Source organism: Mytilus galloprovincialis, chromosome 5, assembly GCF_965363235.1.
Source record: "Mytilus galloprovincialis chromosome 5, xbMytGall1.hap1.1, whole genome shotgun sequence".
NCBI lineage: Eukaryota > Metazoa > Mollusca > Bivalvia > Mytilida > Mytilidae > Mytilus > Mytilus galloprovincialis.
Window position 1 is genome coordinate 28783126 of NC_134842.1, and position 14316 is coordinate 28797441.

Consider the following 14316-nt stretch of genomic DNA (forward strand, 5'->3'; position numbering starts at 1 on the left):
CCTTTCATGAGCTATTAAGTCTTATATGAAAAAATAAATGGGTGTTATGGGGCAAAATATTTTACATTGTATTGTATGGAAAAACACCAAGGAGTCCGAACATTTGACACAAATTTCAAAACCTCACCTTAGTACATCCTTAAGGACAAGAAATGGTAATGTTTTTTTTTCTTGAAGTTCTTTTGAAAAATTAGGGTATCAATTTTCACGGTTTTTGAAAACTTGGTTTGTTCGAATTCTTTCAATAGTACATTGTATCAAAATTCACACATGTAGAATAAAAAATTAGATACATACATTTCTTTGAATACTAAATTTCATGGTTGATGGAACCAACGAAATGATATAGCTGTGAACTGGGCCCTAGCTATCAATAAAAAAAAAAATCACAGTACAAAAATGTATTAATATGAATCCATGCAGAAAAATTCTGATATTATACAACGGAGGGATTTTATATTTAAAGATTATCTACTTTTTGGCATTGCACTTCATTGCATTGAATGGTCAGAACCCTTGAGGGGGCATAAATTGTATCTAAATGATTGAAGATGAGTGAAATTAAGATTTTATGAAATTATTCTCTGCATAAGCCTAAAAGTATTGGTGACTGTCATGAAGTAACAATTATAACCTTGTCTGAGGTCCCCATCAGAGCTTAAGGATATGTTACTAATATGATGAAAGCCAAACATATTACACAGTAAATGTTGATAACGACACCTGGATGACCCAAAGGGGTTATGCTTTGTTTGATAATAATCACAACTTAAAATCAGGTCAATTTGCTATTATCAGGTCATAAAAGGTCAAAAGGACAAATTTAGTACAGTTTTTCTAATTGAATTGTTTGATAACCAAATCTAAACATTAGGTCAATTTCGCTATTATCAGGTCATAAAAGGTCAAAAGGACCAATTTTGTGAATTTCAATCTTATTGAATATTTAAGGTTAATGGTTAGATAAGTGGTGATTCCATAAAATCTTTCTTTTAATACCTAATGTCTTAAGAATTATTTAAGCATAATTGGCTGACTATCTATTACAGAACATTTAAGGTGGTACCTAACACTACAGGGAGATATCTGTGTAAAGTCAGTCAAACGTTTTAATTACATTGTGTTGTAAAAGGAATATTAAGCTTCTCAATGATCAAAATTGGTGTTTGTCAAACTACTATATAACCAGTGTAATTTTTCTGACAAAACTGTTAGTTCAAACATTTTGATTTTTTTTATATTTTTGTCAAAGGATCAAAGTAAATACTATTACTTTGGAAAACTTTTAGGAAAAATAAACGAGCCAAATTAATTTTAGTGAAAGTGTTGGGTACCACCTAAAGAAGATAGAAATTGCCCTACAATTTGATACTTAGGATGCTCAACAGAGTGTCTTGTCTTTCATTAATGTATTAAGACTTTTATTTTATACTCTGGATTTTAGAGTTATATAAATAAGTACTACATAAGTAAATTAATATGAAGATTTACTATAATACATAACTTTTTTGATGCACATATGCTTGCTGTTCCGTGTGAGTCAAGGCTCCATGTTTAAGACCATACTTTGACCTTTAAATTGATGAGGTATACTTTTACAAATTGTGACTTGGATGGAGAGTTGTCTCATTGGCACTCATACCACATCTTCCTTTATCTATATACCATAAGAAGACAGATAATGTCAGCAATTTTGCAACTCTGCTAGACAAGGATTATGACATAATACTTTGAAAATGCTCTTATTTGTAGTGGCCAAATATTCATTGTTTTAGTTATCCACAAATTTCAAATTCCTAGAAAACTCATTATTTTCTACCATTTTAATATTTCAATGTTATCTGAAAGTTAGAATCATGATTAAAAACTCAATGAATGAAAGTTTTAAAAACCCCAACCAAGAGAAATATTTGTATTTTTATAATTTGAAGTTTAGAGTATTCTGACTGTTTTTTTAATGGACTTACTGTTCACATTTTGTTACAAATGATTTTTTTTGGTAACATACAACTGCAAACAGTATATCTGAAAAATATATATATATGTACTATGATATGAGTGACTTAGGGAAGAGTATGAAATATAAGTATCTTAAGGTGATCATGTTCCTGAATATTTGAATATGAATAAGAGCACAAGATCTTATCCGTCAAAAGTTCAACAGTTTTGCCGTAAACTAAGTTGTAAAAATGTATAAATGATTTATAATGTTTATAAAATGAAGCAATCGGCATCTTTTGGATTAGTTAATGCCATGCTCTAAATTCAAATATTAGATTAAACATGTCTAATTGTTTTAAAATAGCTTTAAATGTCTTTTGTCGCTAACCAATAGGTCCAAACCTGGCGATTTAAAAGGCGAATTGGTTCCTTCTATTCGATTGTTTAACAAAGTCTCAAAGATTTCATCAGGGTCAAGTATTTGACAAAAATTACGTTTATATTATCCGAGTGACTGAACTCGATAACAAAACAAAGTAATTTTGATTACAAATTATTAACAGTTAATTAAATTTCTGGCACTAGTCCAGTGAAATAGTATTTATTCTAGCACTGAGATACAAGTTTACCGGGGATGACTATATAAAAATGATTTGATTACAAATTTAAATTTTAAAAATCTTTGAATTTTTAATCTGTTCCATTCAAATTCATGTATTCAGTTTATGAAGTCTGAAGTTTGGATAATAAGTGTCATCTTCCCTGCCTCCCACTTTGATATTTTGTCCTTAACTTTTTTGAGACGTCATCCTTCTGACATTTTATAATTAAAAATGATTTAAATTAGCATTTGTAATTAATAATGTGACAACTTCAATTATTTTTTTGATGATGTTAGCATATTTATTGGGTCATCCTGTCATTTTAATGCTCTTTAAAAGTCTTCTTTTTATTCAAGTACATAAAATTGTTAATCTGAAGACGATTATCTCCCTTTCATAGTTTTTTTTGTGTTGTTTATTTTTTGTTTTATAATGTTTGCTTATGGAGATTAAAAGAACAAATTACAAACCCAAGTGATAAATTTAGGCTTAACCCTAATCACCTGGCCAGAGAGAAAAGTACGGTCAGTTTAACTTGAAGCTCAACCATTTTTATATTTTTTGTTTTTTTTTGTAACATTAAAAAAACAACAGACAAGAAGTTTATATGATAATTTCACATGTATCCAAATAAAGTGTGGAAATAAAAAATGTTATCAGAATTGATTTTTATTCAAATATTTTATTTCTGAGTTGAATAATGGTCCCTACTGTTAATTTGGATATCTCAGCATTACTAAAATAGCTTTGTTATCTTTTGAAATTTATTCTGTACTTAAAAACTTTTGTTTTTCATTCCCGCTCATTCATTGTTGTTGACTTGTAACAAATTATATTTAAACATGTCATACAAAAAATTAATTGAGAACTTAACCTAAAAAAACAAAATGTATTTTTTTTTTCATGTTGTGACAAATGATGATAGATTAATGTTATAATTCTAGATGAAAATTATAGACAAAAATTAGTTTTCAATGGCCTAAGGGACATGTGCTTGCTTTGTCTTTATGGTAGGTTAATAGTCAGACAGTGCTTAAAAAAAACAAGCGAATTAGTACACAAATAATTAACAAATCTGAATCATTTCTGAAAGGAAACAATAACTTTTAAAGTAAGTTGGATTTGAAATGACATATTATTTATAGGCATGGTATAGCAGTTGTTTATGAAAACCTTGTTGCTTAGTCAATTTATCATTCAGTTGTGTCTTGAAGGGATACATCTGTTCATGTTATTCTTTATTTCATATAAAGTTTGGTAACTAATCTAATACAGACTTTGTAAAGTGACTGTATCAACTATTTATGTGCATTATTGAGTTACTCCCCTTATATATATTCTGTGACTGTATCTTGCATTAATTTGTAGGATCCTTTACTATAGATAATTGAGCTGATCTGTAACAATAACATCTCCATGCCTTATATATCATGTACTGTAGTACAACGCTAAATTAAAACTGACGAGGAAAGGTAACACACGGCCACCGAAAGCTTTATTATTGTGAAGCCCAGGTGGTCGTGTGGTCTAGCTGGATGGCTGCAGTGCAGGTGATTAGGTGTCACGATATCTCAGTAGCATGGGTTCGAATCCCGGCAAGGGAAGAACAAAAATTGTGAAAGCAAATTTACAGATCTAACATTGTTGGGTTGATGTTAAGACGAGTTGTATATAAGTAGGCTTACACATAACAAGAAAGCCCTGTAACAGTTTACACCATCTTAGTCTCAGTGGAAGATATAATATTTGTAATTTTTTTAGGAAATTAAAACTACCAAAGGTGCAATATCACAAAGTTAAAAAAAATCATTTATTTTTTCCATTTTATCAATTAAGAGTACATTTTGTTGTTGTCTGAAAATGGCCATTGCGAAATGCAGTTTTTGCCTTTGAAGATATTGCCTATGTGAAAATTCAATCATTAGATCATATCCAAATATTTGAATTTTAAGTTACTGGGAAGAAAGGAATTTTTTTGAAAGAAATCTTTTTTCAGCAAATGTCTGTTTTGAAAAGATGTCTGATCAATTAAGTTTTTTGTTGAAAAGTTTTGATTAAGATATTAAGTATTGGTACTTTCAATATACTTTAAAAATTCAAGTGTTGTTTTTTTTTTTTAATTTTGTTGTCTATGGTGGCTTTATAGTTGTCCCGTTCAGGTACTATATACCACATCTTATTTTTAAGTGACAAAAAGTAAGGTCTGATGAAAATAAAACCAGTTCATACCAAAAATGGTAATTTTTGAAATCTCAAGAAGAGAAGAAAATCTGTGCACCTTAAGTTTGAATTTATGTGTAGTTTATATATCTATTTGCAAATTTTTCACATTCTTTATTTTTCGATTTAACTAGGAAACCATGAACACATAAAATAATTTCGAGTATATTTAAACAAAGCCACGTAATATTTTTAGTGTTTTTTTAAGATTAAGGTTACTATCTAGGTAATTAAAACTGCATTTTATAAATCTGATTCACGCAAATTATATTCGAAAGCCTTAAAGTACATGTATGGCTCATAACTAAGATTAAAATAAATTCCCCCCAATGTACCTCCCAGTTATCCTCAAATTTGGATTACAATACAAGTATTATTGAATATGATAACAGTTATATTAAGATTACCCATTTTATTCCGGATTATTGGCTGGATTTTCAGATTTATTTTGTACTCAGATTTAATTTTAACAGATTTACAAATTGGTTTTGGGATTATGATATTGCGAAGATAAGCCAATGAAGTCATACTGTTGGCATTAGGAAGGATTTTTGTCTGGGACTTGGTTCTTCATAAAGTCATTGTTGCTCTGAAGTGCATTAGTTTGTGTTGTGTAGTTGACCTTGCTTGACGTAGGATTATTTTAACTGCCACTTGTTCATGGCGGAGACGAGAGGGTAAATTGAAATGTAATTGAATATTTTATATCTTATATTACATAATTTGTTTCTTATTTATGTATATTTGTACATTGTTAATGATAAGAGGACTATTCACTATTTAGTTGACTATTTGTTGTTAGTTAGGTTGGTTAATGTTATTCAGTCCAGGGGTTTCATTATCTTTCATGTTGACTGGTACTTTCCACGTTTCTAGGTGATACTTTTCAATTTATTCCATGAATATCTTATATAAAAATTCCTACATTTAGGAGGTACTTGTCAATAGCATAGGAGGGTAAAAGTACCGGGTACCGCCTCCTAATGAATGGCCTGTCAGTCTTTAAAAACACTTTTAATAAAACTTGTAATATGCCAACAAAAAGAAATTTGTCTTTGGATTTTGTCAAGATATTTGTATTTGGTAAGGTTGAATTGAATTCTCATATTTTAGATAAAATTAGAGATGAAGCAGGTATTCATTAAAACTTTTAACCATTTTATATCTCAATTTTTGGAAATACTAAGATTGAAAAAAAAAATGCAAATCGTCATATGATATTACATTTTGTATTATGAATTTAAGAAAAAAAATGCTTTTAAAGTGTGGCGTAACTTATTGAACTTATATGTAATTCAAAGATGTGGTTCAGAAAGTGCAAAAAAATATGACTTTTGTATAAGAAATAGAGAAATAATCTTGAACTTATTCACTGCACTGAAAACTTGATTCCCCATTCAAGAAATAATTACAAGAATGAAATAACAAGTGCAAACTATCATCTTACCGTCCTTTTATCATATTTACACATCTTTTCAATGAACTTTTTAAAATGCATCTAATATGGTGCATTCGGTTATAATGACACAATTCAATATATACCTAATATAGTTTGTCCGGACAATAAGTATATCTAGCCAATTTAAAGATTTAAAAGCTATTAATTATTACTGTGTTTTCTATAGATTACATCATGTAATTGACTAAACTAAGTGGGTGTAGAAAAAGAGCTTTTTGACTGATCGTGAAATAAAAAACAAAATTTAATACAGTTCTGATAAAAAAAGGAATATAAAGCTGCCCCCTTCTAAAAGAAAATGGTTGAGGTCAGCCTTTCAAATGTTAAAAAGATCAGTCATTTCTGTGTACTGCCGTTTTGTTTAGACTACGGTTGAGTAATGTTTTATTTTCACCTTTACCATCATTTCTGGTCACACACCTGAAAATTAAAACAAAATGATGTAGGCTTATGGCGAATTGATCAAGGCTTCTGATTTTTATTGCCTGACCTTGACACCCACTATTTATTTGTTAAGAAATGTAACATTTTTGAGGTTTTATGAATCCCACATTTAGTGTTAACAGACCTAACCCTAGAATCATAAATTTTAAGTAACATAGTAACTTGCTTAGTAAAACTTGTTTAGTGTCAATGTACGTAAGGTACTATCCGCTTGTGGTTTTATTAATGTTTTCATTTAAAGAAAAAAATCTTTTAGCTGTGACAACTGAAAGATGTTTTATTTTGATACTAAATTGTTTTGTTGTTATTATTGTAATGTAAAAAGTCCTCCTTATGCTTTTTGGCAGGACAGCACGTAATTTGTAAAATCTTTTAGCTGTGAGAACTGAAAGATGTATTATTTTGATACTTTGTTTTGTTATTATTTGGAAAAGAAGTCATCCCTATGCTTTTTGGCGGGACAGCACGTAATTTGTAGGAGTGGGAATAATTGATAGGTATATCAGGTACATCGACAGGTGTTAGGAAGGCAGGTCGTTAACAGATAAATCACCAGGTATGCTTGTAATTTAAAATATCAAAATGATAAAGGTTTACCTGATAATTGTAAGGTATAATAAGAGCAAATAAATTCAATGCTTATATGGTGGTACCAATTTTTTTTAGTTGAAACTCAAGAATCGTCTAACAGCTTATAAAAGGTCATAAAAAAGTTAAGTATGTGATTCATCTTTTTATTTCTGTCACCAAGCTCACACAGCTGTATATCTTGAATATAGTTTACAGAGGTATGCATCGCTTCAGCTTCTGATAAGGTTTTCCTAGTATATAACAAATAAAGGGAGAAAATTGGTCTAATTGAATCCTATATTGAAACTGAAATTAAGAATTGAAATTGGGAATATGTCAAAAGTAAAATAACCTAGGAGTCAATATGTGTTTCAAAAATGATTTGGATATACATCAATGATACAGCATTCCTAATTACCTCCTTTTTATGCCCCCACAAATACTGGAGGGGGCATTAAGTGTGACTCTTGTCCATCTGTATGAACATCCAAAATTGGTTTACGTTCTTTAACTTTATCTCAATCAAATGTTAAGAAACCTATACATAATGTTAATTACCACAAAATACAGATCAAGTTCCAATTTGTGCAGTGTCACATATACCAATTTTGAGTTATGCCTCTTTAAAATGTTACATGCAAGCAGGGGCATCATCTGTGTCTCTGATGGATACATTCTCCATTTTTTTTTTTGAAGTATACTAGTTGTAAATGGGAACAATTTGAAATTTATTGAATATGAAAATAAGGAGATGTGGTATGATTGCCAATGAGACAAATATCTGCCAGAGTTCAAATAAAGTGGATATAAGCAATTATAGGTAACCGTACAGCCTTCAACAATTAGAAAAACCTATACTTTATATAGTCGGCTAAGAAGATGGTTTCACCCTTGACTTGTACATTAATCTTACTATTGATCTGACAAGATTAAATGTCACATTATAAATATGAATAAAAAGTAATATAAGATATGATTTATGTAAAGCTTTAATGATATAAGTAATATATATACTGATGACAAGATAGAAGTTATAATGTATGGGTGAATAGTGCTGGCTAGGAGGTAGACACATCATTATGTGATACTGAAAAGAAAATAATTGGCTTCTTGAAATTGGAAATTATAATAACACATCTTTTGAATTAGTTTGTGCATGAAAGTGGACTAAAGTGGGTTGCTATAGATGCGAGAGAAATGTTGACAGTTGCAATTGTTGGAAATGTTTAAGATGGAACCAAATAAGTCACCATGACAACAAAATGAAGTTGTCAGTGTTGTAACATTTCTTCGTGTACATCTCACCAAAGCTGTTTTTTAAAATTATGTAAACATAAGTACATGTATATAGTTAATAAGTGAAAGCTTTCTTTTTAACTGCAAGAAATTCAACAGGAGAAAAAATACACTTTGAAAGAATTTGCAGGCATGTTGGTATAATGCAGTTAAAACACAAAGAAAATTTTCCAATTGTGATCTAGTTTTAAAAGTTGTATGTGGAAATAAATAAAATTTTATTTCTTTAGTATGTGTATCATATGTTTTGGGGTGTGTTTTTTTCCTTTGATCTAATCTTGTCTGTCCTTCAGTTTATCCAATTTTTTTGCAGAAATCTGATAATTCTGCATCAAACAAAGTAGTATAGGTAAAAAATGGAAATAGAATGTTGATTTTATTGAATAACATGAGATATCTTTATATTTTGTTTTTGTTATTTAGTTCAGGTTCATGATCGACTAAACAATTTGTTTTATCTTTTATACTCCCCTTTCAGAAACGTTAAACCAGTGCAAATAGATACCCTTGCATGTTTTTGAAACTTTTTCTTTGTATATCGCTGGAAATTATCCTTAAATTAAAACTTTACATCTTTGTGGTTCCCAGACATCAATTAAAATTCAGCCATATCGGCAATTTTTGGTTACAAAATTTTTTAACATTCCTGCACACGAAAAAAGAACTATTGTTTATCTGCATGTAGACGACTATAATGAATTAATGATCTGAATCGAATCATATTGTTGTGACGGGGAAATAAATCTTTACGCTTTTCTCTTTGATAAAGAAATCGGTGACTTAACTTGTCCTATTGAGTTCTTATTAATAAAGTAGAATTTATTATCATAATTTCTTGTGTTGTAATTTGGAAATTTCTTACTTTTTTAAAGGTAAGCAAATGATATACAGTTATTATGCATAATAAATTTTAAGACAAAGGCTTTTATTGAACTATTGATAAAGAACATAAAAATATGAAATTGATCAGTTTAAATTGACACACTTTTAAAAAAATGAAATACATTAATTTCCATTGCTCGTGACCAATGAAGTTCTGACAAGACTAATTTGAAAAAAAAAATTCTAAAATTTATGTCAGCAAGGTTAATTATAACTTAATATTCAACATTTTGACATATTTCCTTATTTTTATCTTATCAATGTATTTAGGCTATAATTCAATGTTATATTATGACCAATAAATCATAATTTGAAATCTTAGCTCAAAATAAGGGCCATATTGGGGCCTTAGCAAACATTTTCCTTTATTATTTCTGCAGTATAAAAAAAAATCCTCAGCTTTTCAGGAAAAGATGTATTACTATCAGAATTATAATACAGTGAAAACTGTCGAAACAGAACCACCTTAGGTCTTAAAGTTTTGTTCAGCATTTGCAGATGTTTAATATTTTATCAGGTTCACAATGCATACAATTTGATATGACAGGGCGTAAAAACTTTTGATTTAGCCAGGTTTTCGGTTTATGTAAGATCTGGTTTAGACAGGTTTCACTGTAGTATATTTTATATTCTTATTATTTTTAATATGATAATTTGAGAATACAGGTTTCAACTTCTTTGAAATTTACAAGCAAACTGAATAAACTTAAATAAGATTAATGGTTTGAAATTGAGATTTTGATTATTATTGATAGTATTTAATGGTTTTAAATAAGAGACAAATTAACTAGATTTATCTTGCATAAATCATAAATTGTATAAAAACTGAAATGTTAAAGGAGTTTTTACTGTCAGTGCATGTTACAATGGGGAATGTTGTTGCATAATAATATATGTTTTAACTTCTTGTCCGCAAATAGTTTGAAATATTTTGATTTTAATTAGCCAAATTTGATTTGGTTGATGTATCTCATTGTGAATTAGGAATAATGAGTTGTGCGTATGAAATCGCCGATTAAAAGAATGCTGTTGTCGGCAAAGTTTTATAAGTAAAAATTCTTTCAAGCTCAATTTTTTTTAACTGTCTATCTTGACGGACTGTATTACCAGTGACATTTGACAAAATTATAGGAAATGTTTTTATTTGAATTGTTTTGACATTCCTGGCAGAGTATATGGTTTGTTACCATACATATACTACATGTATCTATCTGATATATTATATATATGCTGTGAATAACATCATCAGGAGTTTAATTTTGTTTGTGCTTTGCGGGTTTATCAATTTTTTGGAATATATGAGTTGAAAACGGTAAGCATTGATGTGAATATGTCTACTACACAAAAAAAAGTATAATTTTAAAAGAGGTGGAAGGAAACTGTAAAATCAATGTGGATATTATATACAATAAATGAGGGTATTCTTGTATAGGGAGGAAGGTTTTGTACACAGAAGAAAGAAAATTTTATCTTTTGCATTTGTTATCTCGGAAACGCTGCATGCAATCCATACAAATGAGGAATATTTGCAATTTTTTTTTAACTTCTGTTTGCAATGAATATTAGGATTATTGAACAGTACTAAAAAAATCATGAAACATTTGCTTGATTATTCTGACTATAAATTGTCAGTGCTCTTAAAATTGGAGTTTGAAATAATTTTATATTTCAATCTCCAATCGTATTTTAAGCTCTTCAGTTGTTGCATATTGCTTTTCTAAATGTAAATTCGGAAAATAATTGATGTAAAGGTTACAACCATTGAAAATCAACAAATTATAATCTTGGCTCCAAATTTAAGTTTAAATGTAAAAATTACCACAAGTACTTATGTGACAGACATTTGACAAATTCAAACATAATGTTTTATTGTTCCAATTATTTGTATATTATGTTAAAGTTGTTTTTATTGTTATGTTTATACAATTTTTACAACAATACATATTAAAAAACATTTATGACATTGTGTGAAGATAGAATCCTATTTAGAGTGAAAAACTGTATAACAATATAAGTGTAATGTGGTTCTACATCACCCTGAGCATCCATAAAATATGGTCCTTGATCTAAAAAATTTATTTTTATTTCGAAAGACCTTTGAAGTATCTGAAAATAAATAAAAAGCATTATGTTATTTTAATTTAAAGACCATAACTAGGATTGTTCCAGTCGATTTCCTAGGCTAATCATGTTAAGTTAGGAAAATCATGTATGAGGTGGCTTAACTTTTTATCGTATTGCATGTATTCATTGAAAGCTGTTGCCACGAAATAGATTTATAAAGGTTTTTTGCATATAATTTTTTATAACATCAGTATTTTTATCTTTAATTAACTTTTTTACTTAATTTCAAAAGAGTGTGATGTAAGATTGAATTGTTTAGGAAAAAATCTATATTTTACAAAACACAAATTTGGTTGATCTCCCTTTTAGAATATTTCGTTATTTTGAAGGATGAGAAAAAAGGAAAAAACCCTAAAGGAAGTTTTTCAATGTGTAAAGAAAATCAGCTTTGTTTACAACTGAGAAATTTTTGGGATAATTCATTGGTTAAATCGGTACATATATTTGTTTTCTCTCTTCAGCTTGATAGTTGTGTCAACTTTGAAGAACGGAAAAAGATCAGAGATGCATTACGTGAAGTACAGGGGCTCAACAGAGAAGCTTGTGGAGGCATCAAGCCACTGTCTTTCCGTCCAAGAAATTTAAGATTAGAGCCTTCAAAATCATCCAAAAATTATAAAGAAAATTCAGAAAAGTTGCTGAAGAAGGATGTAAACAAAACTGATTCTTACCATTGTCAAGTTGTAGAACAATTAGTGGAGATTAATTCTAATGTGAAAGAGACAGAAGGATGTTCTTTACATTTGCAAAATGACAACAAAATAACAATAAATCCTGAACTGCAAGGAGAGAAATTCCTTGAAATTAATAGATCAAGTTCAAGGCCAGAAGACAAAGTTGGGTCAAGGTCAGTTTTAAGCTCAGATTCGAGTACTGTATCAAAAGATACTGAAATTCCAGAGTTTTCACATGAGGAAATTCTAAAGTCTTCATCTCCTCAGGATAGGAGCAATTATTTGATATTTCCTGATTCAGATAAAAGAAATGTTACCATCAATACAGCAGACATCAGTTCTGTGAAAACTTTAGTTGAAAGTAATTTGAAAGTGGAACCTTTAGTTGATGAAATCAGTTATGTAAACACTTTAGTTGTTGGTAATTTGAAAGTGGAACCATTAATTGATAAAAATAATTCTGTGAAAAGTTTAATTGATAGTAATTCAAAAGGGGAACAACCTGTAGTTAATGAAAACAGTTCTGTGAACTCTTTAGTATTTAACGCTTTGAAAAAGGAACCTATAATTGATGACAAACGTTCTGTGAAATCTTTAGTTGAAAGTGCTTTGGAAGAAGAACCTTTAAGTGATAGGAAACAAGTCTGTAGATTTTTAAGTCGTGGGAAAATCACATCAAACATACCAAAAAGTGCAATAAAATCCCAACAGGAAACTGCCACTCACACATCAAACATGGAAGGTCCTGTGAAAAGTTATAAAAGTCAGTTGGTCATTGGAAGTATAGGAAATTCAAAAGCTGCCAACTTACCCTACCCGTCACATGTGTTCACGAACGATAATTCTGAAAATACAGATCAGACTCTGAAAAACACGATCTTAGGAGGTCATGAGGTTAAAAGAAGCAATTCCCTTAAAGTTCTTAAAAAGAACCAGCTTAATCAAGAAAAAATGCCCAATGAAGGCGGAACTGTTATAACTGAAGAAATCAGACGTAAATCTTTAGAACAAAGTTTGATAAATAATGGCAATATTTTACCACAGAGAAAAGAAAGCGGCGCTATAATTACTGAAGAAATGAGACGTAAATCCTTGGAACCAAGTTTGTTAAGAAATATTGTTATTTTACCAAATCGGAAAGAAAGTGGGGCTATAATAACTGAAGAAATGCGACGTAAATCTTTGGATCAAAGTTCTTTAAGTAATGGCGATTTTATGTCAAAGAGTAAAGAATGTGGGGCTATAATAACTGAAGAAATGAGGCGTAGGTCAGTGGATTACAGTTCCATAGAAAAAGAAAATGACAATAACTCACACAGTACCAATGAAATAAATGGTAACTTCATCAGTCAAACTTCTCAAAAGACAGATGAAACTGATAAAAGTGAATGTAATGAAAATGAGAAAGAAATTTCTGTTAAACAAAATGGACATGAAGCTTTCTCTAAAACTGATAATGAAGAACTTGAAAGTGAGGTATTTCACCTAGACTTGCAGGCAACTGTTGAAAAGCAAAATGATAGCAACTGTTCCATTAAAAATGAAACAGAACCATGTAGTTCATTAATAGAGGACAAAAATTCATCTTCTTCAAATTCAATAGATGTTGATGAATCTGCTGATGGTTGTAGCGACTGTCAGAAAAACCAGGAGGCAAAAATTGCAAGCAGCCATGAAGGTCAAGTTGAAGGTCAGACTGAAGAGGAATTCACACAACAAATACAGGCGCTTCAGATACAGGTACCAATATGATGTGGATATATTATTATTTGCTACATTTCAGGGGTAAAGAAGGGAGATGGAAGATACCTAACATGATATTTAAACTCATAAGTCAATGAAAAACAGACAATGCTGTGGCATTAACCCCCCCCTCTCAAAAGAAAAACTCCAACAACAACAGGCAAACAACAGTATACAGAAGGCAACATGTTAAAACTATATACTGAACAATACAAACCCAGCATAAAAACAGGATTTTTTATATATTTAACACAATTTTTTAGAAAAAAAAACCAACACAAATACAAGACCAGCAAACAATCGCAATAACATGTACACATTTACTTCTAAGCATAATGCATGATTTTTTATTATTAATTGG

General features: G+C 29.7%; 1 protein-coding gene across 11 annotated transcripts in view; it reads left to right on the forward strand.

Moving 5' to 3' along the window:
• Window positions 1–14316, forward strand: part of LOC143075549 (uncharacterized) — a 127177-nt gene that overhangs the window by 16357 nt on the left and 96504 nt on the right. For all 11 annotated transcript variants that reach the window (XR_012978343.1, XM_076251014.1, XM_076251016.1 and 8 more), the window contains exon 2: window positions 12000–13952. Coding sequence is in view for 10 of the 11 variants with exons in the window: in XM_076251014.1 (XP_076107129.1) it covers window positions 12000–13952 (1953 nt within the window). In the remaining variant the exon portion in view is untranslated. The remainder of the gene's footprint in view (window positions 1–11999; window positions 13953–14316) is intronic.